Genomic DNA, 26486 nt, shown 5'->3' on the forward strand with positions numbered 1-26486 from the left:
CACAGGCCTTAACAACATGTGAAGTTACTATCACAGGTGGTAGGAAATTTATTCCTAAAATTATTTATCAAAGTTCATTTGTTTAACTTTGCGTTTACATAACTCAGGCACTATTAAGCAACAGTTCTTTCACTTATTTTAATGTTTTGATATGATTTAACATATATACGAGGAAGGATCAGAAACTAAGGTTACAAGACCAATATTTCTGGAGTTTCGTCTGTTATAAAGGAATGAGGAGTGTGTGGTAATTTTAATGCCTGGAGTTGGCAACTATGCAGTTTCAACCACCTGCTACCTACGGCGCTAATTACGACCCGCTCGGGAGAGTAATACTCCAGGAAGTACGTTTTTTCGCGCGCTACTCTAGCCAGCTGTTTTACGCGCTATCCTAGTCAGTTGTTTTAAGTTGGTCACAAAATCTATATCATTTAGTACAAGGGGAACAAAACGAGCCTTATATCATGAAGTACAAGGGCAACAAAACGAGCCCTGCATGGTTTCTAACCCGTTCCTGCTACTATTACTACTACTACTTATCTGCACAAAAGTAAGTAAATCACATTTTTGAGTATTATTTTCGTATTATTTTAATTTAAAAAGTGTTATAAAATTGTAAAAAAAAATGTAAAAAACGTAAAAAAAACTTTCCTCGGGCCGGGTTTGAACTCACGCCAAAAGGGATTTTCGTTATTAGCATATAGCGCTAGCCCACTCGGCCACGAGAACCGACAACAACAATTGTCTGAATTCTGCTATTTGAATGCAACGTGGCAAGACATAGATAACACCAACCAATCAGAACAGTGTTTTCCGTTCCTACTTCCGGGAGCATTACTCTCCTGAGCTAGTCCTCACCTACGGCGGTAATTGTAAGTAATGGCGACTCCTTTGAAAAACTGGCCTCGCGAAGAAGTCCACTCAGTTTCTCGATTTTCGTGGGCGAGACATGTAACCGCGGTTAAAATTCACCACCACCTGATAGAATTTTACGAAGAGACTGTAATGTCTCGTCAGCATGTCGCAGAATTGTGTCGAAAGCTTGCGGCTGGTAGAGAAAACGTTACCGGGAAGGAGCGCAATGGCCAACCCAGCACGGTATTAACAGATTTGAACACAGCTCACATGGAGGAGCTAATTCGGGACAACAGGAACATTACGAGCTTCACGCGTTCCCGCACTTGAAGGAGCACCTAGCAGGCCGTCGCTTCGCTTCAGTCGAAGGGCGAAACACTTCATGGCAACATGAGTGAACATAGAAGGACAGGATTTTTACCAAAAGGGAATCTTCAAATTCATTCCACGATGCAACAAGTGCTTTATTCGATATGGAAACTATGTCGAAAAATGACCTAATGTATGTACTATCTGTTGGCTGTATTGGTTGTATGAAATAATAAATACACGTTTCACTGCAGGCTTTGTAACCTTACTTTCTGATAACTCCTCTGATTCCAAACACAAACACGTATAAAACACACGCATATTGTGCAAAATCATTAAAACATACAGGCATGGCCAGTTTGGGAACTATGCAACATATGTTATTTATTAACTACACAAATATACATAATATTAAATATACACTAAACCATACTTTTTCTCTGAATAACTTTTCAAGAGAAATGAAAAAGAAAGAACAATAGGGTCAGATAGGGCTATTATGAGACAAAAAAAATAATAAAACTTCTATAACTTTTGTATTATTAATGCTAAGAAGTCAAAGAAACACAAACAAGCGAGACCTATACTAGATTGAGACCTATACTAGATTCCAAATTGAGATCTCTAGTAAATCCCATTATCTGAATGTCGTATTTCAAGAGAGATTCTACATTAAAAAATTAAAGTAGTGGATTATAATAGACTCGCTCTTGGTGCTATTACGTGGCGTAATGATCGGTGATATTTGCCATCTAAATTCACACAATTATACGCACTCATATCAAGATTTTTCACTTCATGATTTAGAGGCAGGGGTTACTCTTGAGCCCCGAAGCTCACTTTAGGAACAAATCATCAGGAAAAAATAATATACGGTGTATAATAATAACCGCATGCACATGACTGGTGATAGTTCGTGTTGGTCCCTTCGTGATTCTCCGTGACGAATCGAAGCAGCGCGGACCAAAATGGAGTCCTCGCTGCTACGCGATGGTAATTGCAACACCCCGGCTCTAGATATCTGTTTTGACGCGACAAAATCCTGCCACCAACGGCACACTTGTGGCAATTCTTCGATGCATCGCAATATCGATGATCGACTTTTACCGGCATGGCGACTTTACGGCATGGGGCCCCTCATTTTAAGGGGTTTCACAATAGCCCAACCTGACCTTCTTGCGTATGTCTCTTAACGCATAGAGGTCTAATCCTGTGAAAGTTACTGAACATGTTCCCAATTTAGTCTCTTCATTTCAGATTAATAATAGTAAGAACAGCGGCAAATTTTCAGGGGCAACATATTAAAATAAATCAAGATAAAAGTACGATATGCAGATAAAAAGAGGAAGTTCACAAGTGAGAAATTTAAAGGAGATCCATAGCCTACTTAAAAACAATGTTGGAACCAAAACGCAAGCGAGTTTTGTCGCTGCGACGCTATTGTCGCTAGGAGCTATGGCTCTTCCTTATTGGCTGCCAGCGTAATTCTTGTGTTTCATTCTACACGCTCCCAACCCACTTCTGGATGCTCAAGGTAAGCCAGTGTTGCCACACTTGGTACAATTGTACCAAATTCAGCCCTTTTTGTCATTCATCGGCCCGTTGGTACCACGCAGACATTTTCAGCCCTTTTCGTGAAAAAGTTGGCACAATTCTATCCAATTCAGCACCATTTAACAAATACATGTCACATTTTCAAAAGTGTCAATAAGACTTTCCTACATCTCACGTTACTCATACTGTGTGTTGGACTCTTAAAAAATGCTGTTGAACATTCATTTCTGTGACATTGAACCCCATAAAGCTACGAACTTTGTGTAGAAAATTCGTAATTCGAACTATACGGGAAAACAAATGACGCAAGATGAGCGCATCCGCGCCGCGCATGAAGGAGACGAGAAAGAAACAGTGTGGTAGAAATTTTAGTCGTCCTGTTTGGATGTTTTTAAAAATTATTTTAAAAAAAAACACTTTCTTGATTTAAACTCTTGGAAAAGTGGGGGGAGTGTTATAGATCTTTACCTCTGTTACTTTCATGTTATAAAGCCATGTAGTACACTCAGGGGTAAAAGTAGATCTGAAAAAGTAGGGGGATGCATGACGTCACGCCGTCCCCCGTACCTATCTTTGTCCATTGTAATTTTTAAAAGTGGGGGACGCCACAGATATTTTCTGAAACTGGGGAGACGGCGTCCCCCCGCGTTCCCCGATACTTTTACCTCCGATGGTATAAAATAATGAATCAGCCCTTTTTGTTTCAATTTGGTACTATTTTTCAGCCCACTCCAGAGCTAGGACTGTGGCAACACTGATGTAAGCGGCCGCAGCAGTATTCTTTAGGTGTGTACTCAATGCGGACAAATAAGAGAAAGGGCGCAAAATTTTCTTATGTCTAGGAAAGAGGGGCGAAAAGTACTTAAATACGGACTTAACAATAGCAATACATTATATGCGATCAGTGAGTTGGAATCGGAGGAACACGTAGTTAATCATGTAAAGTTATGTATCGCTACAGCTCATGAATCTCTATATATGTAAATGGAAAGGGCGTTTGTATGTAGCCATTTCACGAGAAAACGACTGATCCGTTCAAAATCACAGTTATGATTGTCTTTGAACCGGATTTTTCATGTCACCGGAATTAAAATGCGTATCTTTGTATATTGCTTTATATAAGACATTAGAATTGCTGATTATTTCAAACATCCTAGTTTGTTGCCTAAAATTATCAATTGCTTCATTATGGTCGTAAAGTTTACCTTCCTATTTTCCTTCTACTGTATGTTATCCTTCCTTTGTTATTTTCTGTAAAGCAAATTCTCAAACTTTGTCGCTTCTTCGAATATTTACCAAGTGGTCGTTTAGTATGATACCAGACATATCAATACGTAACTTACTTCAGCAGGTCCAGACTCAGATAACACTTCCAAAGTAAGAGGTACAGGAAAGATTCCAGAAAGAGGAAAATCACATTACACAAATTCCGATAAAAAGATATCCTTGATTTAAAACAGAAATTAAAAGTCGAAATAGGTCCAATTACAATATTTTTATGAGGAAAGAAGTCTTTCTTCCTTATTCGAGAGAAATCGCAAAGCATGAGGCAAATGAGACATCAATTTAATGCCAGACCTATCCATACGACATTTGGTAACACGTACGACCAAGATCCCGCAGACTATTACAGTGACAAAAAGTTCGGACTGAAACCTTCAGGGAGGAATCTAATCATTCATAATTGATTTTCTTCGTATTTGTGGACAATTATGAATGATTACATTCCTCCCTTAAGGTTTAGTAACAGCACACTGCGAGCTTATTGGCTGATGCCACACGCCAATTCGAGTGACGTGGACTATAGCGGTTTATTCTCTGCCCGGAAAATGTGTAAAGAAGACATGTTTTAAAGTCGTTGAACCCATGGAACACTGATTAAAGTGTGTTAATTACAAGAAGCGGCCTGCACTCTGACATCTAGCATTCTCCTTTTGGATAACAATGCGAGACCACACTCTGCGGTGGCAACGCAAAACTATTTTGCAACCCTCGGTTGTGAGAGTCTTGAACATCCATCGTACAGTTACGACCTCGCGCCAGCAACTTTGATGTCTTTCCGACATTTAAGAAAGCTCTCATCAGAAGACGCTTCGGATTCAACGACGATGTGAAGACACACATCTTCCAAAATGGATTTTTAAACCTTCTAAAGTGGTATGACAAATCCATCAACGTCTTTGGATTTTATGTGGAAAAATAAAGTACGCTTTCTCTTATTTTAGCAATATAATATTTGTTTTGTACAAACACTGGAGTGCATAAAAGCAAGGAAAATTAAGTTTCTGATTTATACTCGTATTTCACCATGATAAAAGCAATGTTTGGCTGTTTATCATCACTTTGTTATGGATAATATAGTGATAGTCTACACGTTTTTCTTCACGACCTACACACTCCTGAAGCCTTTTCCAGAAGTTTGTAGTAGACCTACACACTGCATCTAAAACTGTCGGAACCTCAATACCAAATAGCGTCTTTGAGTTCCTTAATTGCTTGTGGCATATGTTTAAACATCTTTTTTAAGTATTCCCAATTAGAATAACCACAATAATACAGGTCTAGTGAGCAAACTGGCCATGCAATGTCACCACATGAAATAAACCTGCATGGGAGTACGATAGATTCATTTCGCTGCGTTGCGACACTTCCGAACGCTGCTCTGTATATATATCGGATGACTATTATTTACTTTTATGAAGGTTGACCTGCTTCTGTGAAATTTTGTACCCATGAGGAATATTATCAGGATCTATTCCATCTCAACCTGTTCTAAACTGGATACGAAATTGCCGCTGCGTAACAATCATAAAATGACCATTTCACAAGAAGTGCTTCAAAAAATGCAAGACGTTCTACAGTATGCCGTGGTGCAGGGGCGGATCCAGGACGGACTTCTGAGGGGCGGTGGGTTGTAATACTGCTACTTAGAGGTACTTTTAAGAGCTGCAAACTCGGGATTGGTTTTATTTATGTATAAAATAAGAAAGTTTCCTCTTCTGGGGAGAGGGAGCAATCGCCCTGACCGCCCTCCCCCTGAATCCGCCCCTGTCGTGGTGACAGCTGAAATGATATGCCTTGTCCTGCCACTCAAGCTCCACTGCCAAGACAATTCAATAATGGCCTATTAAACCCACGTACAGTCATGTCCAAAATGATTGTCACATATCTATAACTGTCTTGTTGTGGGAATATAATTTGATAATGATTTTGCAAGGTACTTTTAATACTGTTACTATGTGTATAATCGGGAAATGTATAATTATGGTAAATTTCATAGGAAAAGAATTTTAAACAGAATAAGTAAATCAAGATTTTGCTAAATAGACAATAAAATATTTTTCGTTATATTGTTCTTATTTATTGCTCTTTTGACAGGAAATTTACCACATACATGCATTTTCCCATTATAAACATACAAACATTATAAGAAATGCCTGGTAAACTTATTATCAAATTATATTCCTACAACAACATATTTTTTAAGACATGCGACAATCATTTTGGACATGAGTGTACGTCGTTGTATTGAACCATGCATATACGCAAATTCGTTGGCCCTTCTTCACTAAAATACATTTCCCTTCCACAGAATCGAATTAGTATTTATTTTGGCTATTGGCTATTCATATAAATTTCAGACTTACCATCTTCTTCAACGTCCTTTGACTGGAAAAACAAAATGACGGAGAGGTTGACAATTTGAATACTGAACGATACCGGAGCATAATGAAATCTGAAACAAGACTGAGAGAGTTACACAATTAGTAACGATACTTGACATAGAAAGAGATGATGCAAGTAAGTACAGTAGGGCGTCGATAATCCGAACGCGGTCCTGGAAGCTTTTTACATTTTGTCTTAGCACTAGCGATAAACAAACAATAGGGTTGTCCGTCGGCGTTGTGTCAAGTCAGTGTTTTTACAAAAGCTCATTTGTATGTAATTGATTGTCATGAATATTTTTATTTTTATTTTCCCTTAGGCCTATACAAGTAAGTTTTAAGTGAAGAACAGTGTAATTTAGTATACGAGCAGGTTCTACAGAAACATTAAATGTAAGTAGCCTTACGTATGGTATTGTAATTACTGTATGTACTCTATAACTATTGTATCGATAAAAGAGCATACCATACAGTATATTTAAGCCTAAATGACTTTTTCTTGGCCATTTTCGAAAATCCGAACAACTTGAAAATCCGAACTACCTGTGGTCCCAATTAGTTCGGATTTTCGACTTCCTACTATACTTGAAATATCAGTTACTAACTTGTAAGGACGAGTCTTCGCCTTTACTGTATATATTAATACAGGGTGCGGCACGTAAAACCGGCCCGTAAAGTGAACACATAAAATGAAATGTAATGTATTGAATATGATTAACTACAACACATAAATGAAATGTGATGTATTGAATATGACTACTCACCTTCACAGCAGCCTTCACAGCAGGTGCTGAAAGTGTCCTCCGCCCACTTCAACACACATGTGAGCACGATTGAGGAGATTCATATATACCCTTGTCAGTTCTTGTGTTGTAATGCTATTGGTGACATCCTGGATCCTGGTCTTGAGTTCTTCAATTGTGTGTGGATTTGTTTCGTATACTCTTCCCTTTAACAGTCCCCATAAGTAAAAGTCACACATGGACAAGTCTGGTGACCGAGGAGGCCACAAGCCTTTGCTGATTGTCCTCTCTGGTGTAAACATCTCATGCACAAGGGACAATGATGCAGCTGATGTGTGGCATGTTGCACCGTCCTGCAGAAAGTAACATAACTGACGCTCCTCTTCGGTCAAGTGTGTATAAAACTCCTCCAGGATTCCCATATACACGTCACTGTTCACTGTCGTCTCAAAGAATATGGGCCCAATAACGCGTGTGGCATAAATGACACACCAAACACCAATCTTCTCATCATGCAAGGGTACCTGGTGGGTTAAGTGTGGATTTTCTGTCGACCAATACCGGTTGTTTTGGGAATTTACGTACCCAGACAGGTGGAACCACGCCTCGTCACTCATGGTGAGCATTAGTGGATCCAAGAAACCACTGGCAACATTGCTCAACAGCCATGAACAGAAATGCACCCTCTTCTGCAGGTCAGGCTCCTTCAGTTCTTGCACAACACTTATCCGGTACGGTTTTAACTTCAGTCCCCTTAAAACACGTCTGCAACTTCTCTCACTCACATGAACCTGTAGACTCAATCTCCTGGTTGACTTTCGAGGACTTCTTGTCATTATCTCCTCCACCTGCATCTTTAATTCAGGTGTGCAGACAAATGGTCGTCTGTTCCTGGGAGCATTTTGAACCGATCCTGTACGCCGCCATTTTTCAATCAATTCCTGAATGGTGCTTTTTGCTGGCACAGAACGTCCTGGAAATTTCTCCCGAAACAAATTCTTTGTTTTCACAAAAGATCCATTGAGAATGAACCCTTCAACAATGGCAACACGTTCAGGTATCGAATACGGCATTATCACACATTGACACTCACCCGGCTTAACACAACGAGGCCTTTTTCTCAACTGGTTTCGACAAGTTTCACTGGCTCCGGCTGCACGTGACTGCTGCAGGTCACGTAAGTCGACCCGACCTCGACACGCCATCTCTTGGTAGGAAGGTAGATTATTTTAAGTGTTGCCAAAAACACAATATACCAGAATATTACGACGGGCCGGTTTTACGTGCCGCACCCTGTATTAAATTAATAGTGAAATATAATTATGCTGTTCAAATGTTTATAAAGGTAAGTCTGGCCAGACGAATATATTCTATAGTATAATTAATAATTATATTCATATATACATACATGTTGATAGGGTAAAATATTATTTTAATGCTTATTCTTGAAATTGTATATATGCTGCGTTGTGTTTTCTTCTTGTTTTTTCTAGTTGCTTAAAGTTATTCGTTCAAGTTTTTTATATAGTTTTTCTAGCATGCAATGGAAAATTCCAGAGGGTAAAGACAGTTGGACAAGATTTTCAAACGATTTTTTGCGGATTCTTTTTAGCGAAAATAAGAAACAACATTAAAAAAAAGGATATGTTCTTTCGAGGATATATAAGCGAAGGGAGCCATTGCATTGTGCGGGAGTTGGGAATGAGACTTGGCTGTTAGAAGCCTCCCGTCGTTGTCTTGGATATTGCCTCGCCTGTAAATATTTTTTTTAACTTTCCTATCTGTTAGGGATCGGTTTGAGTAATAACCGAATGACGGAGAATTAAGTTCTCTGGGGCCAAAGTGATGGTTGTAGATTTTCTTGATTTTTTAAAATAGGCTTTCTAGAGGGACTAACCTGAATGATGGTTAGAGCAAGGGAGAAATTCCTTGGGTCAGAGTGATGACCATAGCTAGTATGAAAATTTAGTTCAGATAGAAATAAGCTTAAGTGATAGCTTATCGAGATGAATGATTCCCGTAATCTTCTAGGTAGGAGAAAGTAGGATTTTGGGAAATTAAAAAAAAAAAAAAAAACCTCTGAGGCAAACTTCATTAAGGTACTTTTTAGAATTTTTTTTGCTAGGCCAGAGAAACCTAAATGATGGTTTTCTCTTTGAGGTGAATAACCGTCTTTGGACTGAGTGATGTCCTTTGACATTTCTGGTTATTCTTACATTTTTTTGGACGGAAGGTTGGAGTCAGGCCTCCTTGATAGAATTAGATTAGGACTGAGCTCTGAGGACATGACTGATCAGTGAAGTCTGAATAGAGACTGATAGGATTTTGATTTGCTTGAGCTTCAAACTTAAGAGACAGGGCTTCCAAGCTAAAACGCCCTGAAAAGATTTTTTTGCTATTTTGAGAAATTTTTTTTTAATTATTCTGATTTAATTACTGAATAAAGATTGTTCTTTACCCTGAATCTGGTTACAAGTTTTATTGAGAGATATTCACACTGAAACCATACACTGAACCAAGCAAACTAGAGATTTTTTTTTTATATGAGTTCTAAAGAAGTTTGAGATAAAATGAAAAGAACGAAAACTCTGGAACATATATCGTTGCCTTACTACAGAAGTACCACAACTGAAAAAAGGGTGGTTTTGAGTAGTTGGTAACACATTCACTTCAATGTTATTCTAGCACTTTCACGCAGCGAAACTCGCGTTAGTGAAACTCCAATTAATTGAATATCCGGTTTCTCTCATGTGCTTGTAGATTGCATTTCTGTCTGTCTCTAACCTAAGGTCGTCTTTATGTTGTTTTATTTGTTCCTTTAACCGCTTTCCCGTTTCCCCAATATAGCAAATATCACACTTACTGCACTGGATCTTATTATATATTACTCCTTTTTCTCCATCATTCCTTCCTCTTGTTCTTCGCTTCTTCCTTATTACCTGTAGTAATCTCTTGGTTCCTTTTCTGTACGTGGAAATACCTCCAATCTTCTTCAGCATTATTTTGATGACCTTCTGTTTCTTCCCCAATAATCTCTACCCTCATCACATTTTCCTTTCCTCTTTTTCTTCTTCTAGTCTTCCTATTCTATTTTGCTCTTTTCTTTCTCTTTTCCGTCTGTACCTTACTTTCCTTTTGTAGTGTCCATTTCCCTCTAACTGTTCGTGGAAGGCCTCTATCCCCTCCTCTGCTTTTCTTCTCTGACTGTTCACCTGATTATTCTTTTTTCAATGTTACAAAATAAGTTATTTTCATCGAATAGTCCACATCACTTCTAGCATGGCAGTAGTTTCCCGATGCACAACCTTTCTGGTACCATTCCATGTATACTTTTCCTTCCTTCTTCGTTAACTTAATGTCAAAAAACACTAATGTATCATCATTTTCCACTTCCAGCTTTAATTCTATGCATTTTTCTTTATCTTCAATCTCTTTCACAAGTTTCCCCAGTTGTGTTCGTGTCCCCTTTCCACATTCCTATACAGTCATCGACATATCTACTAAAAACACTAATTTGTCATCTCGTTTTGACCTTACTTCCTTTTTTCCCAATCATCTTTGAGCCTATGCTCAGCTCCTCCTTAATTTTAACCAACCTATCACGTAACACGTTATCATTTAGAAGGAGTCTTTTATACCACTGGTAGTTGTCCTCGAATTTACTCCTTGTTATTCTTAACCCGTTTCGTTCCAGGCTCCTGATCCCAAATACCAGTTTTCAACATCATCAGAACAAACATTTTTATACAAAGGACACCGTACAAAAAGCATTGCATTTCCTCGTCTGTTCAATTTGGGTGATTTTTGGATATACTCTAGGTGAGGATCCAATGTTCAATTGTTTATATGGAACCAACTCCCTATGACTAACCTTGTGACCTCCAGAGGTCACCAAAGGTCACACAACGGGTATTGGTAGAGCTGGTTCAAACTTGGCATAAAAAATAATGGGCTACGACACATGAGGATAGTCCACGTTACTGTGTGACTTTTGGTGACCTCTGGAGGTCACAGCGTTGGTCATAGAAAATTGGCCCCCATATAAACAATTTACCAGGGGGTCATCAGCTACAACATATCTAAAAATCACCCAAATCGGACAGACGAGGAAATGCAATCCTTTTTGTACGGTATCCTTTACCCTCCCTTGTTGTTTGAAAAGCGCTATTTTTCCCTTAAAATCCTGGCTAGTGTTGCCAGCTTGAAACGTCATAGTTTTACGTTATTCTAAATTTCTGGCCGGTACCACCAGCTTGAGACGAAACATCCTAGGCTACGGGAAGCCAGCCTAAAAAAAAAAACTATTTATCTTAAGACGTATCCGTAGCCGACGTTAAGGGAAAGGGAAAGGAAAAAAAATTTGGGTCGCCGATATTATTCCTTTCTTACGCTATAATTATAGACCAGTAAACACAACGCTACTTAACTCCAGATTCTTGTACACTAATGGCATCGTCGATGTTAAGGAAGAAGAGATAAAAAAAAATCATTCAGGACAACACCATATATCTTGCAACTCTGTTTATTTAACTTTCCTGTAATAACGTATAATACTAGACTCTCATTAACATTTATGATCATGGATAGCTAGATTCAAATAAAAAAAATATATGTATTCCGTTTAAAATTTTCAAACCTTTAATGCCAACACAACTCAAAGATGAGTAACAGTAGGAGTTAAACAGTACTGTAATAACAGTGAAAGAGTTGTTTACCATTTAACTAAACATTAGCACAAAATCCTCGGTAGGCTACTTCACCAAATAAAAAAAAAGAAAAAGGAAATTTACCAATTACATTACTGCTCGTAAATATCTCATTGCAGAGAGAGAGTAGACCTACGGCTGTGTCGATTGACCTTCCCCCTTTAAGTACATAACATCTCCACTTTGCCCGCATCCAACCGTTAAGAGGGCGTTTCCCTCAACATAATTTACAATTAACAGCGGCGGTAATAACAATACACACTGTAGAACATTACGGGGAATACAAGACCAGCCAGTGAAATTAGACTCAACTCCTGACACTTTCGCATTGAAGTACGAGCGGTATCGTACACCCACCGTCTTAGCGCGCCTCACTGAACTAGTGAGCAACATTATAGCTAAAACATGACATGAAGACAAATCGAGGATTTAACACAAATTTTGTGGTGTGGCGACTTAATACTTGGATTGTAAACTATATATATATATATATGTGGATATTAATAGACAATACGGAATACCCGCTACTGGACAGACATAAACTAGCCATCGCTAATCAATCTTTACTTTATCAAGTGAAGTACTTGAGAAATAGACAATACGGAATGCCCGCTACTGGACGAACATGAGCTAGATGGTAGCGAGTAATACGTTATACATCTAAACAACTCTAGGAAATGATTTTATTCAAAGCAAGAAAGAAACGGTGTTGATATCAGACTACCCCGCCGGCGTATGATTCGACTTACTGGATAGAGACTCACTTTCGTTTACTCGGACATGTTACTGACGAGACTCATTTTAGACAATATTATAGACATTGTAAACTGACGCAGATAATATATAAATACACTGAAAACCAAGAATTATTGAATGTATATTGTTGTTTACTTATAAACGATCTGTATCAGTAGAATGAACACATGAAGATGTTAATTCGACGTTAGATATTGTGATCGAAAACGATTTGGACGGATTATAAACGGTGGACAAATTTCTTTCACAACTTCCTGGACGATATCAGTTTCTTCACGAGACGGAATAAAGAATAGTAGACATAATTACCTGGGTAATAGTGACCAAAGCTCACCAAACCTTACTCTCACTTCACGAGTAGGAACACTGCAGAAACATTGTGAAACAATGTCCCAGGGTGACAACCGGTCCTAACGACTTCTCCAACATCTCACCATACAGCAATCATAACCATAACTTCGGCACAGGTTGACCAGAGGGTGACATCTCCTTAGTTGATGCCAAGTAAGCACATTTCACCAGGTAGACAGAAGTTCGCTGCAAAGCTGCCACAACACTGTGTTCGCAACAGCGACCGCAGTCCAGGAACATTAATCCCAGAGAGCAGGTATGACCAATAACCAGTAACATAGGATGGAGTCCCTTATTAAGAAATCTGATGCCACAGAATCACTACGTCAAGAAGACGAGAAATCACTACTTCAAGAGGACGAAGCCATACGCAATCGAATGCGGTTTGGAGACAATAGAGAAAGGCTATTAAACTTCAGATCTCATCACAGCAGTGATTAACGAGTATTGCGCCAATCCCAATAATACGTCAGACACACACACGCTGAGCAAGTTTTAGATGAATCCCTTATAATTTACTACATATTCATTCCTCCAACATAATGTTCAACCACAGCAATGCTTAAGAGGGCACTGATAATAAAAGCACAATCGTTTACTACATAATTCGCAGGAAATTTTATGTCCAAAGACATGGACAAATTATGCTTCTCACTACGCTTCCGCCATGTTCGCTACAAGAAGCTAAGACAAAAGGGGGGGGGGCTCTCCGCAGCCCGCTCGCTTCCTGATTGGTCATTCCATACTACGCATCAGAGCGTAGAACGGAAACGACAACTTTAATAATAAAACAGATATAACTAAGTGGGAATAAAAATTATATAAATAAACGTTTATATACTCACGTTTATAATTAATCTCTCTGTTTAAACGAAACACAAAATTCAAATTATTTTAAACAGTCAGAGCTATTCTCAAAGGCCGCTCAACGCAAAACAAAGACATATAAAGAAAAGTAGCACACTATAGCTACGCACACTGGCCCAATTATCGACCATCTTGAATCCTTCATGAGAGTCGAGAATTGAGAAATATAAAAGAAATAACATTAACTAAGAGCTGATTAAACATTTCCACAAATAATCTGTTTGAGAAAATGTAACGCTCAAAGAGGAACGTTACATGTTTCTATAATAAATGTAGTTATTTACATGTCCAAGGACAGTTATCCGGCATTTTATCAAACACTGTAATTTCGGTTGGAATGTCCACACCTGCAGAACAAGGCACGGGCGTTCCTTCATCATCTTCTTCTTCAAATGGTTCTAAGCTGTCATCGCTATATAAAGTTCCTCGTCAATATTTCGTGCGTAATCAGTGTACAAATTCGACAGATTTATGCGTAAAATATAAACAAATCACACGTCTACTTTCCGACTCTCTTCTTTGAAGCGTCAGAAACGTGACGCAAAAAAATTTACCGTTGTCTTGAAAAAGACTTGTTTCCCGACTCTCACAGCAGTAAAGCAACATGTAGTGGTATGCTATATATGCATCTAGTCAGGAGTAGCTCGGGAGAGTAATGCTCCCGGAAGTAGGAACGAAATACACGGTTCTAATTGGTTAGCGTTATCCATTTCTTGCCACGTGACCTTCATATAGCAGAAATCAAACTCTTGCATCTGTCGGCCCTCGTGACCGAGCGTGCTAGCGCTACGGGTTACTAACGGAAATTGCTTTTGGCGTGGGTTCAAACCCGGAAATTTTTGTTTTTTCTATATTTCATAACGCTTTTTGATTAAAATAAGACAAAAATAATGCTCAAAAAAGTGATTTACTCACTTTTCTACAGATAAGTAGTAGTACTACTACTACTGCTGCTAGTAGTAGTCGTAATAATAGTAGTAGTACTAGGAGTAGGAGGATGAGTAGTAGTAGTAGGAATAGGAGTAGCTGTAGAAGTAGAAGTAGTAGGAACGTTTTAGAAGCCCCGCAGGGCTCGTTTTGTTCCAACTTTACCCCATGATATAAATTTTGTGACCAACTTAAAACAGCTGGCTACAGTAGCGCGCGAACTTGAGTATTACTCTCCCGAGCCGATCGTAGCTAGTCTCAGTTCAAGTGCTGCCACCTCTTGACAAACTGTCATATCAAGATTTCCAATAACATCAGGTGCTGAGTGAGAGACACATTCGCCTCGCTATTCTAAACAAGAACAAAAGAGGATTCTTGGAGGTACCTTGTGACGTCACTGGTAATCGCTGCCATAAGTAATTATCATGACGCACATACATACAGTACGTCACTGGTATGAAAAGGGCCAGTTTGTAGGTGTTCACTAAGAAAATATTTTTAAAAAATGCAACATCTAAAAGAAGGGGGTATTTCTGGTTAGACACCCGAAATTAACATTTAAATAGCTGGATCTCGGCCGCCATCTTGAAAGCCGCCATATTTTATTTTGGTCAAAATTCTTGAATAAAAATCATAATGTGTGATACAATTTTGAGAAAGCTCTCAGAAAGACATACCGTACACATATAGACATAGGGTCTAATTACTGTATTTTTATATCTCTGTATCTTTATTCCGAACGAAGTCATGATTATTTGAAAGTAATAACCACGATAGTTTTTCATAGTTTAGTTATAATTAAAGATCGAACAAAAGTAATTGCACTTGCGTTTTTTTTTAGAAAAAATATATGAAATTTTTAGTTTTATGTTCCACTTGGCACTAGCTGGAATCGAACCAGATATCGTTCGCACTAGGGGCGAACGCTCTACCGCCACTGGTGTTTTTCTTACATCTGGCTCGAAATTTGTTGTGGGTAATGCGTAAGTTTACTGCAAATCATTTCAACCAACGATAAACTGTTTTTCTGCTCATCAGTTGCATCCTGGTTATCCACCCTACAGACAAGAATACATACAGCCAGTAAACTCTACGAAAAATTTTAAATTTCATGTGACCAGTACAAGTGGCGCCTCTTACTTGCGACAAAAGAACTACTTGCTGAGCGGAAATTATAAATCTATCTTCTGATAAAGGAGTCGTGGACTGAAAAAAAAAATAATGTTCAAACGTAGATACAGTATCCAAGAAATTGAATTGAAATAAATATATCGTTGCTTTTATTTAAGCTCTAATGGTTACAATACCAGAAAAAACAATGAATAGAATAGATATACCCTTCTTCTTTCTCTCCACAACCATAAGTTGGTGAGCAACATGGAACTTTTAAGTTTTTCTCTCTCTCCCTTGGTAGAGCTCTTTTATACTTTGATAAGGTCTCTTCTTCGTAACTGCATCTAGATATTCTACTCTTGGTCTTTCTCTTCGTATTTTCCTTCTGCCTTTCTCTCTATCAACACGGTGATCCAATCAGAGTGCCAAACATGCTGTTTCTTCTGTTTGGTATTACCTAGATATCTTCATGATCTGTATTCCTTCATTAGCCTTCTTGAGTACGTCTTCATTTCTTTTCCTTTCGGTCCATAATAAGCACAGAATTCTGCATCAACACCACATTTCAAATGCCCAGTGGACTTAATTTTCTAGCTAACCTTTCCGTACTACTCACGATACGAATAAGCGAAGCGAAGCCACTGTGAGTGAAGTAGTTAAGAGCATGCTGTTAAGAGTGACAATATATGGCCAACTTCATGCGACGAAATAAAATGTTAATTGCCTCTTTCGTTGTACAGACGACAAAATCAAATTTCAACATTGCATACAGGAAGATGCTCGTTTGTATGCATCTTTACCTGTGATTCCCTACATCTTCAGATGGAGAAGCTAGAGTCATAAGGCGTAAGATACCTACCATACTAAAACTTAGTATCAACGTAGAGGAGATCATTTAAACTTTGGTTTTCATCTTAAATTCACTCCATGTTTTACTAAGAGCACCTACTGCTAGAATTACCTATCATATGCTAGCGTTGTCATTAAAACGTTTTACTCTAATTCAAAATGGTGGCCTTTAAAACGACTGTTAAGGATCTGATATCTTCTGTCATGTTTCTTGCGTCTCATATGCACTCACAGGCTTTGCTTTCATATTTTCTATACTGTATGAATTTTATTTTCCCCCTTGCTGACATTATGAAAGCAACACTGATATTATGAAGGTACAAGAATTAACCATAAAGTCGTTATGAATAGAGATAAAACTAAATAATCTTTCCGAGAGCATGCGCTACAAGAAAATAGCATTTATTTTTTTTTATTGTATTTTATTTATTTATTTATTTATTTTTTGTGATTTAAGAATGTTGATCGACATCGAAAATGGCGACCTTCGAAATGATCGCAGAAGTTCATACGTTTACCTTCTGACCTATAGCCCAGTCATATGCTTTGATTTCAAATTTTCTACACCGTTCCGATTTTATTTGGCGATTCCTCACTTCTCGACCATCCTGTATAAGAACGTTTCCTCCGGAATGCATTTATTTAGTTGTACGTAATACGTATACCTTAAAGTTTTTACATTGTATGTCATTTCGAGACTAGCAAAGGCTTTTAGAAACGTTTTAATATCCAAACAAATTTATTGTAATCAGAGAAAACTACAGTAATTATAATACGTGTAATATCTCAGTGTTATGTAAATGATTGACGTCGTTTGGTGGAGTAAAAGCTGATGCAATTTGTTGAAACATTTCATCAGTTTAAACAGTTTGTGTCTATTTTTAATGCTTTATTTCAGGTTCAAAGATTTAAGAAGAGTTGACATTTTGTGTAACTAAAATAAATTAATATAATTTAATATCATTATACGTTAAGAGTACAATAAAGTATAATATTTGTAAATCGAATACTGTAAATGTACACCCAGTGGCGTATTTAGGGTTTTGTTTCGGCTAGACTATGCACAACATGGGCAAGCACGGGGCAATCGCCTACCTGAGTTTAAGACAAATATATTTTAATCGATTATCTACTAATATACTAGTAAAAAAAACCGTGAAACTCGTATGTCGATGGAGGATCTTAGCCCCCCCTTCCCTAGGCAAATCTGAAATGACGCTCCTACAAACATACGTTGAATATTTGTATTCTCATTTCAACTTAACTGATTTCATTTTAGAAAAAAATTAGAAATATTTAGTTTTATCTGTGTACGTTTTTACCTGAAAGAAAACGTTGAGAGATGTTGAAGCTGAAATATACTGAAATATGCAGTTTTAATGGCAAGAATTGTAGACTGTTAAATCTTATGTGATATGTTACACACAACAATTTAGCAGTCAGTTTAACTTTCTATTGTATTCATAGAGGAAAAAGGAAGCATCCTACTGGCCTACCTAATTTCCTGGGCTACTTATTCCCCCTCTTGATTTTCTTTAACTCAAGCATTTACCTTTCTTTATAACGAAACGATGTAAATATTACTTTGCTATAATATCTAAAGTTCCGTTATGTTGATATCCGTGCAAGTTGGTGTGGAACACCAGTTTCGCTTCGCTTATCAGCTCCTCTTACAAGGAGAAGGCAGACTTTGGTAAGTCAACTTCGGGGCCATATTTTGCGACGTGGTAGTGCACATATAAAGAGTTAATTTTACAAACTGGGAGAGCGCAATGGACAAAAATAACCGAGAAAAACCGTCTTAATGTTTTCTACTCGACGTATATATCGTAAGACGAGCAAACTTATCAAGTGACTGCGTGACAAGGTGAGAAGAACCTGAGACTCAAGTGTAAGGGGTCCCTGCTTCGATTCTCATTCGAGTCAAACTTTTATTTTTGTTTTTTTGCTTCAACCAATAAAGTAGCCATTTGCAACTATAAGTAAAATATTAATTCAGCATAATGTTTATAATGTATTAAAACAATAGAAATTTTCAATCACTTGTAAAATCTTTCAATATTCCATGTTAACTAAGAACAAGATTTAATCTCTTCCGTAAATATTATTGTTACCGCAGTCGTTGTGTAAAAATGTTCAGGAAGCTTCTACATCTGTTGACAGTGTGCGAATTACAAGAGGAATGAGGGAGAAACTTCCTTTGGTTATAGCAATATCCAGTATTAGCAAATGGGATTTTCCCCTCAACTCCTTTGTAATTCGCACACTATCAACAGATGTAGACACGAAACATCAAGAACATTTATTGCACAACGACTGTCGTAACCATAATATAACTCGTGATATCAATATATTTACGGAATAGATTAAATTTTCTTGCTAGTTAATAAGATTTTACAAGTAATTGAAAATTTCTATTGTTTTAATACATTATAAACATATGGTGAATTAATATTTTACTTATAGTTACAAATGACTATTTATTGCTTGAAGCAAAAAACGAAAATTAAAGTTTGATTTCAATGAGAATCGAACCCGGGACCCTTTGCATTTCAGTCTCAAGTTTTTCTCACTCTGCCACGCCGTCACTTGAAAACTTTGCGCGTCTTACGATGTATATGCGGCGAGTAGAAAATTTTAAGACGGTTTTTCTCGGTTATTTTTGGCCTTTGCTCTCTCCCAGTTTGTAATATTAACTCTTTAAATGTGCACTACCACCTCGCAAAAAATGGCCCCGAAGTTCACTTATCAAAGTCTGCCTTGTCCTTGTTAATTTTGGTGTTACTGACGACGGTCGACTTGAATCACAACTACATCACCGTCTCATTTAGCTTAACCGGCATATTCGTGGGACGTAAAACTGAAAGATTCCATTTCTTTCTTTCTTTTTCTTTTCTTTTCTTTTTTTTTGAATCACAACTAACAACGGTGGAAAGTGTGATAGGAGAAACGAAAGAAAGTAAGAAATAAGAAAAAGAAACAGAAGAGTAGAATAGACGAAAGAAAGAAAAAAGGAATGCACTATTTACATGAAATGAAATTTGACAAATACAGTATTATTTCTGAACAAAGGGCCAAAGAAATGGAAAGTCAATGAATTTCTTAGAAATGGTAACAAGGATTTATTGTTGTACGTAGAATGCAAAAAACTATGAAATTTATTTCGCGGAAGCTTGAGCCCGATAGCTCTCCTAAATACGCCACTGTGTACACCTGCAGGCCCGTATCAAAGGCAGTCTAGCCCCCCCCCCTAAAATGTTCACGGTAGGCTTGCAAATGAACTATAATATAGTGATGAACTATCATATGGTTGGATCGGGCCCCCCTAACTTCAGTCGGGCCCCCTTGCAATCTTGGACTGGCTACGGGCCTGTACACCAGTCTGTTGGTCTGGCGTCTGTGCATCTCATCGACTGGTGTGAATATGAGAATTAAATCAGTCAAATCTGTAGTTTGGTAGGGAGAGGAAATGAAACACTGAAGCACACGATAAAGAAGGAGAGAAGTTGTAAATACAAATTACGCATATAAGAACATAAAAGAAATACTAAAATATCTATGAAACAAAGAAAAACGGCACAAAAGATTAGAAGTGGTTGAACTCAATGACAACGTCTGAAGTGAAAGGTGGTCATGGTCTAATGATTAAGGCAACAGACTACCACTCTAAAGACCAGCAATTAGAATCCTTATTCTCTTCAGTGTCATAGTAGAACAAAATAGTTTTGTCTTCTAAATTTTATATTTTCGTAATGCTTTCGTTCCATACATGCAAAGAGTAAGAGACTTTTTTTTTTTTTTTTTTCACAGAATAGTGACAATTATATGTATCATATACGACACATTGGTACTCTACCAACAAAAAGTGAGAAATGATGTTCTGATAGTGTCTGTCCTCCTTGCTGTCCCACTACGTACGTCTATGTGTGTTACACATTTAATACATCTGTGCAATACACCAAAAATATCCAATATTTAAAACATGGTCACATGTTCATAAAACCTAAGTGAAGAGATTGAAAACATGAGATATCTCTAGATTATAAATAATCATATTTTGTAACGGTTGATTTCATAGTGTCGCATACGATACATGATAAAACAAAAGGTCTCCATTTTCCCCTACACAATAGAAGAGAAAAAAAATTAAATGTATTTTTATTCCCAAGGCTTCAACAAAATAAATTCAATAATTACTCAAATAATGAATATGATTAAAATCACGAATATTTGAAGAATCCATTGTTGGAATATTCGAATGATGAATTATTCGAATTTGAACAGCACTAGTAGAAACTCGATAATATTTTACAAAAGTAAGTATAATTATTGCCATCCTAGCCTCTCTCCTGTATCACATATAACCGAGATTGCGCAACGTCTTTTAACAGTGATGTGCAATCTTTAAACATTTTATAGGATTCTCGTTTAGGTAGGCAGCATTAGTGTGAAACTAACTACACTTCTAAAATAGTATTGTTTAATTCAGTTAATTTTTTCTCTATTTGGTTTTGTAAGAAAACAAGTTTAGAAGAAATCGCTGAAAGTAACACGTCGAACACTGGCTTTCTAGGCCGATGTTACATTTCCTACAAAGAATATTGTGGAACTTGAAATTTTAAATATTATTTTTTGGGAAGTGTGTTACTTTGCAGGTTGATTATGTAGGAAACAACAAATAACATGTGCCAATTTCAAAGATCAGGCTTTAGCTTCCCCTCTTTAGGAAATAGATAGCAAACAGATATAAATTTCTCTAAATAATAACAAGAAAAATCTTGTTACTTGAGTTTTCATAAGATAATTGATTGAATAAAATAGGGAGAAACTCTAAAAGAATAATTCATAGCTTATTGAATGTTCTTGTGAAAGGTTAGGCCTAATAAGATTTCTATTTTACCTACATCATCGATGGAATAGATAGATATGGTGATATAAACTGTTAGCAGGATTTGGTTTGTCATACCCAAAGAAGTATTCAACAAGAAAATATCACTCTTAACTAGCAGGCTCAATATTGGATTTACGAACAAGTTGGTCAAGTGCTATATAGAGAGCATTGGACTGTGTGGTTCACAGACTTAGACGGTTTGGTTCAGACAGCTTCGAAATGTAGTGTTGGAGGAAAATGGAGAAGATAAAATGAACAGAGGGAGTAACAAATGAAGATGTTTTAAAACGAATAGTAGAGAAGAGGACACTTCTAACCAGCATTCTTCGTAGGAAGGCTAATTGGATTGAATACATCTTGCGAAGAAATTGTCTTCTTCACATAGCCATAGAAGGGAAAGTAAGAAATAGGAAAAAAGAACACAAGTGATCGATGATTTGAAAAACAGAAGAAAATATTGGGAGTTAAAAGAGGAAGCTGAAAATCGAAAAGCATGGAAGAAACATTTCTAGGCCTAAATCTAAAATTGAAAAAAAAAAAAAAAATACACTACCTCCAGGACCTGCCGAAAGGCAGAATACTTATAACATTAGGACTGGTTTGAGGTTAGATTCCCGTTTTCAGCTTTATAAGACGTGGACTTACAGTTTAAAGTAAAATCCAAACCAACGTAACGCGTTGAAATTTGTAGGTTCTTCCACCGGAAATCGAACCCAGAACACTGTGGACAAAGGGAGTAAGGCTGGTGTTGGTATAAGAAGAATATAACTGAACTGTTACTGGAACATGAACTGTAGTGGCCCAGTGGTAGAGGGACCACCTGCGAAGTGGATTTTGTAGTGAACAAATACCGTGTGAGTGGGTTTTCTTGGTAAATTTTCGTTTTCTCCCAGTTCCTTGATTTTAGAATTTCTTTCATTACCATCCAGTGCTTACATAGATTACCGTCTCGTTTATCATCGGAGCATATGCGTTTTATGTTAAGAGTTACTAAAGGTTTAATATCTTTATTATAAATTGATCATATTTAATTAGTTGTAACTTCAAATATAAAAAGAAAACCTTTTTGATCTGGTATTTTTACAGCTAATTGATAACCATGTAAAGGGAGGATTTGAAATGAATATTTGTCACGGAACGAAATTCCTTCCGTACAGCTATGAAATTCGCAATTTGTATCCACGTTGCCGTTATAAATAATGACAACTTTGAAAACCAGCCAAATTTAAAAAAAAAGAAAAAAAGAAAACTTCAAAGTCCATTTACGAAAACTCAAGAAGATAGCAGAAGGTCATCATATAACAGATAGTAATGCCACACCCCTAAAACATGTGCAACATATTAAGAATGTTGTAATATGCAGTAGGTCACTTACCGCTGTTATCAACTTCTGACGAAGTTTTCTCTACAATATTGAAAATTCCAGCTTCTATTAATTAAGAAACTACTATTATTATTAAGTATCCTGCCTGTTGGGAGGTCCTGGGACTATTTTATTTATTTATTTATTTATTTATTGAGATTGGGTCTGGAAATGTTTCTTTTAAGTTTCTCGATCTTCAGAGTCCTCTTTGAACTCCTAATATTTTCTTCAAATTTTCAAATCATCCATCAATTGCATGGCTGTCCTAAGGGGGCAGGGGGACTCAGCCCCATTGGCTCACCAAAATGTATCTATATATATAAAAGAGAACGCACAAATCCTTTGTTCCCTCATCACGCTAATACGGCTGAACCAATTTCTTTCATTTTTGGGGGGTTATTAGGATTTGGACCCTAGATGGTTTTTATCATATCACTTTAATTTTTAATTACCAGTGTCTTGAGATAATTGACCATTCAAGTGTCCATACGTACAAATCCTTTGTTATTAGTTCATCATAGGTAAAAATAAACGTATTTATATGCAACCCGCATGACCATGTGACTCGGCGGGTTAACATAAATGACAGGCGCTATAATTTTAACATTTACTGCAATTTGAAAGCGAAAAAGTAAAAATTATCTAAGTAACAAAGTTTATTGCGTTCCGGGGTGACCGCAGCGAAGCGGGGTGAACGCTGCTAGTAGGTAATATAGCAAATCACGTATATTATGAAATACCACAAATATCAAACGTAATATAAAAACCATAGAGATTGGCCCCGTCTATAAAATTTTCTTCGGGCGCCCCTGATCAGTTGTGGTGTTCTTTTTCCTACTTCTCGCTTTCCTTCCATCTTTCCTTCTATGGGGGTATGAAAAAGACAATTTCTTCGCAAGATGTGTCCAATCCAATTGGTCTTTCTACGAAGCATGCTGGCTAAAAGCATCCTCTTCTCACCTGCCTGTTTTAAAACATCTTCGTTTGTTACTCTTTCTGTCCATTTTATCCTTTTCATCTTTCTCCAACGCCACATTTCGAAGCTCTACAGTACATATTGCTTCTCTAACGTCTTTAATGTCCAAGATTCTGAAACATAGTCCAATACTCCTTATAGGGCCTATTGCACTTGGCCTGCTTCTTCCTTAGTCCAATAGCATCCTAGTTAACAATGTTCGTTTCTTGTTGAATGGCTTTGCGTACGGCAATTCTTATTCTTATCTCTTTGATGTTGTAACTGTCTCTCGTCAAAATACTTCCCAAATATTTGAAATGATTTACCGCTTGCAGTTCTGTTTTTCTACTCTAACCCGTAAGGACGTATTTCTACGGAATATTTAAATCAGTTTCGACTTTTCGACGTTAATTTCCATTCCATGTTGTTTCCAAGTGTCAACTATTTTGTCCATCATCTCCTGTAGTCCTTCGTCGGTTCTAGCTATAATAACCGTGTCACCTACATACATATCATTGTTAATGATTTGCCCTCCTATATTGAAATCTCTAAATCCCTTTAAGGCTTCATTTATTAAGCTACATACCTTATAGGGGGAGATTTAAATCTATAATTCGGTATAATATACCGGATGATTATAAAATATGGAACTAATTTTGTATCTAAGTATTTTTTGAACTTCACATGATCTATACACCATTTACAACGGCAAGACCTAAATTTTCAAATATCTTTACTAAAGCGCTCGCCTAGCGCACAACGGTGTGCTAATCTGAATTGAGAACAAAATGGCTACTATATGCTATATCGCAAAAGAAATTTTATTGATTGTTCTGTTTTCCTACGAGCATAGTTACTGGATGAACATACCAGAACGAAGTCCACGCTACTGCCATTAGCATTTCGGTATTTTCTGAATGAATAATCTCTACTTTAACGATGGAAAACTTACTGCGAACAAAGATCTGGTGCTTCTTCGGTTAAATTTACCTCTACTGTCATCTGAAAATTCATTCAAGGAAGAAACCAGTTTAGCAGCATCGAAACGTACATTATCTTCGTAATCGTGTTTTTAACAAAACATACAAAAAAAAAGAAAAAGAAAGAAAGAAAGAAAGAAAGAAAGAAAGAAAAAGAAAAGAAAAGAAAAGAAAAAAACGGCTCATGAACATTTTTTTTCGGGGTATAAAGCACAATTTTGATCTCAACTGACGCTGCTGTATCGCTTATACTAAGCGAAAACTCTAGCGGTGATATTTAAACTTTAGGACATCCTCCTCCAAGTGGGGTATTCAGAACGCAAGGGAATCAGGCACATTACCACAGTTGTGACAAAAATAAATTTTGTACGGAATGTTTAAGTACGGGGTTATATAAAAAAAAGTTTCGGAACTAGTTCTGTTTACAAGAAAGTACTTAGTTTATTTATTATCTTCAAAATAGTCACTTCGTACACAGGGGTAAAAAAGGATCTGAAAAGATAGGGAGACGCATAACGACACGCCGTCCCACGTGCTTATCTTTTCCCATTGTATTTTTTTAGGAAGTGGGAGACGCCATAGATATTTACTGAAAGTGGGGAAACGGCGTACCCTCGCGTTCCCTCTCACTTTTGCCCCTTTTTGTACAACAACACAGCGATCCTCGCGTTTCTTCTAACCCTAGAATGTGTCCTGGAAGTCTTCTTTTCGATTCATGTCAAGCACTTTCTGCGACTTGCGCTGGATCTCTCCAATGGTCTCAAACGGTGACCTCTGAGCTGGATCTTCAGCTTCGGGAAGATGGTGAAAGTCTGCAGGAACCAAATCTGGCGACTAGGATGGGAGCGGAATTGCGATCATCTTGCTTCTGGTGAGAAACTCGCGTGTGAGAAGAGCACGGCAGTGCATTGTCCTCGTGAAGTAGCCAGTTTTGACGAGCCGCAAATCCAATCTATTTTGTCAAATGTCCTTCCCCAGATACTTTAAAACCTAGCAGTGGGACTCTCTATTGACGGTCTGTCCCCTGGGGACGAATTCGTCACGCGTAATGCCGCGAATGTCGAATAAGACGATGAGTATCCACTTGGTCGAGCTAAGGACCTGACTCGCCTTTTTCGGTCGCGGAGATGACGGGTTCTTCCACTGAAAAAAGACTGTTGCTTTCTCTCGGGGTTGTACCTATACACCCAAGTTTTCACCGGTAATGATCCTCGACATGGGTCATCCATGGCACACTGAAGGAGTTCTTGGCAGATGGCAACGTGGTGTTCTTTGTACTCGTCGGTTAGAAGCCTGGGGACGAACTTGGCAGCAACACGGCACATGTTTAAATCACACGTGAGAATTGCCTGCACTGTTCCATATAACACACCGACAATGACAGCAATGTCATGGATTGTTCTCCGACGATCCTTGTGCACAAGTTCCTGAATGGTTTCGACATTTTCAGATGTTATGCTTACTGAAGGTCGTATTGATCTCTCGTCGTCTTCCAGTGATATTGTTTTGCTTTTGAAGCGGACGTGCCACTCAAAACACCTCGGATGACTCATTCCAGCATTGCCGTACACTTGCCGAATCATATCAAGCGTCTCTGTGAGA

General features: G+C 37.6%; 1 protein-coding gene across 4 annotated transcripts in view; it reads right to left on the bottom strand.

Moving 5' to 3' along the window:
• LKRSDH (lysine ketoglutarate reductase/saccharopine dehydrogenase) overlaps positions 1–26486 on the bottom strand; it is a 194675-nt gene that overhangs the window by 137505 nt on the left and 30684 nt on the right. For all 4 annotated transcript variants that reach the window (XM_081766216.1, XM_081766219.1, XM_081766217.1 and 1 more), the window contains exon 3: positions 6366–6465. In XM_081766216.1, the coding sequence (XP_081622342.1) occupies positions 6366–6446 (81 nt within the window). In that variant the 5' untranslated portion in view covers positions 6447–6465. The remainder of the gene's footprint in view (positions 1–6365; positions 6466–26486) is intronic.

The sequence above is a fragment of the Thermobia domestica genome, chromosome 7, assembly GCF_964235325.1.
Source record: "Thermobia domestica chromosome 7, izTheDome1.hap1.1, whole genome shotgun sequence".
NCBI classification, from domain to species: Eukaryota; Metazoa; Arthropoda; class Insecta; order Zygentoma; family Lepismatidae; genus Thermobia; species Thermobia domestica.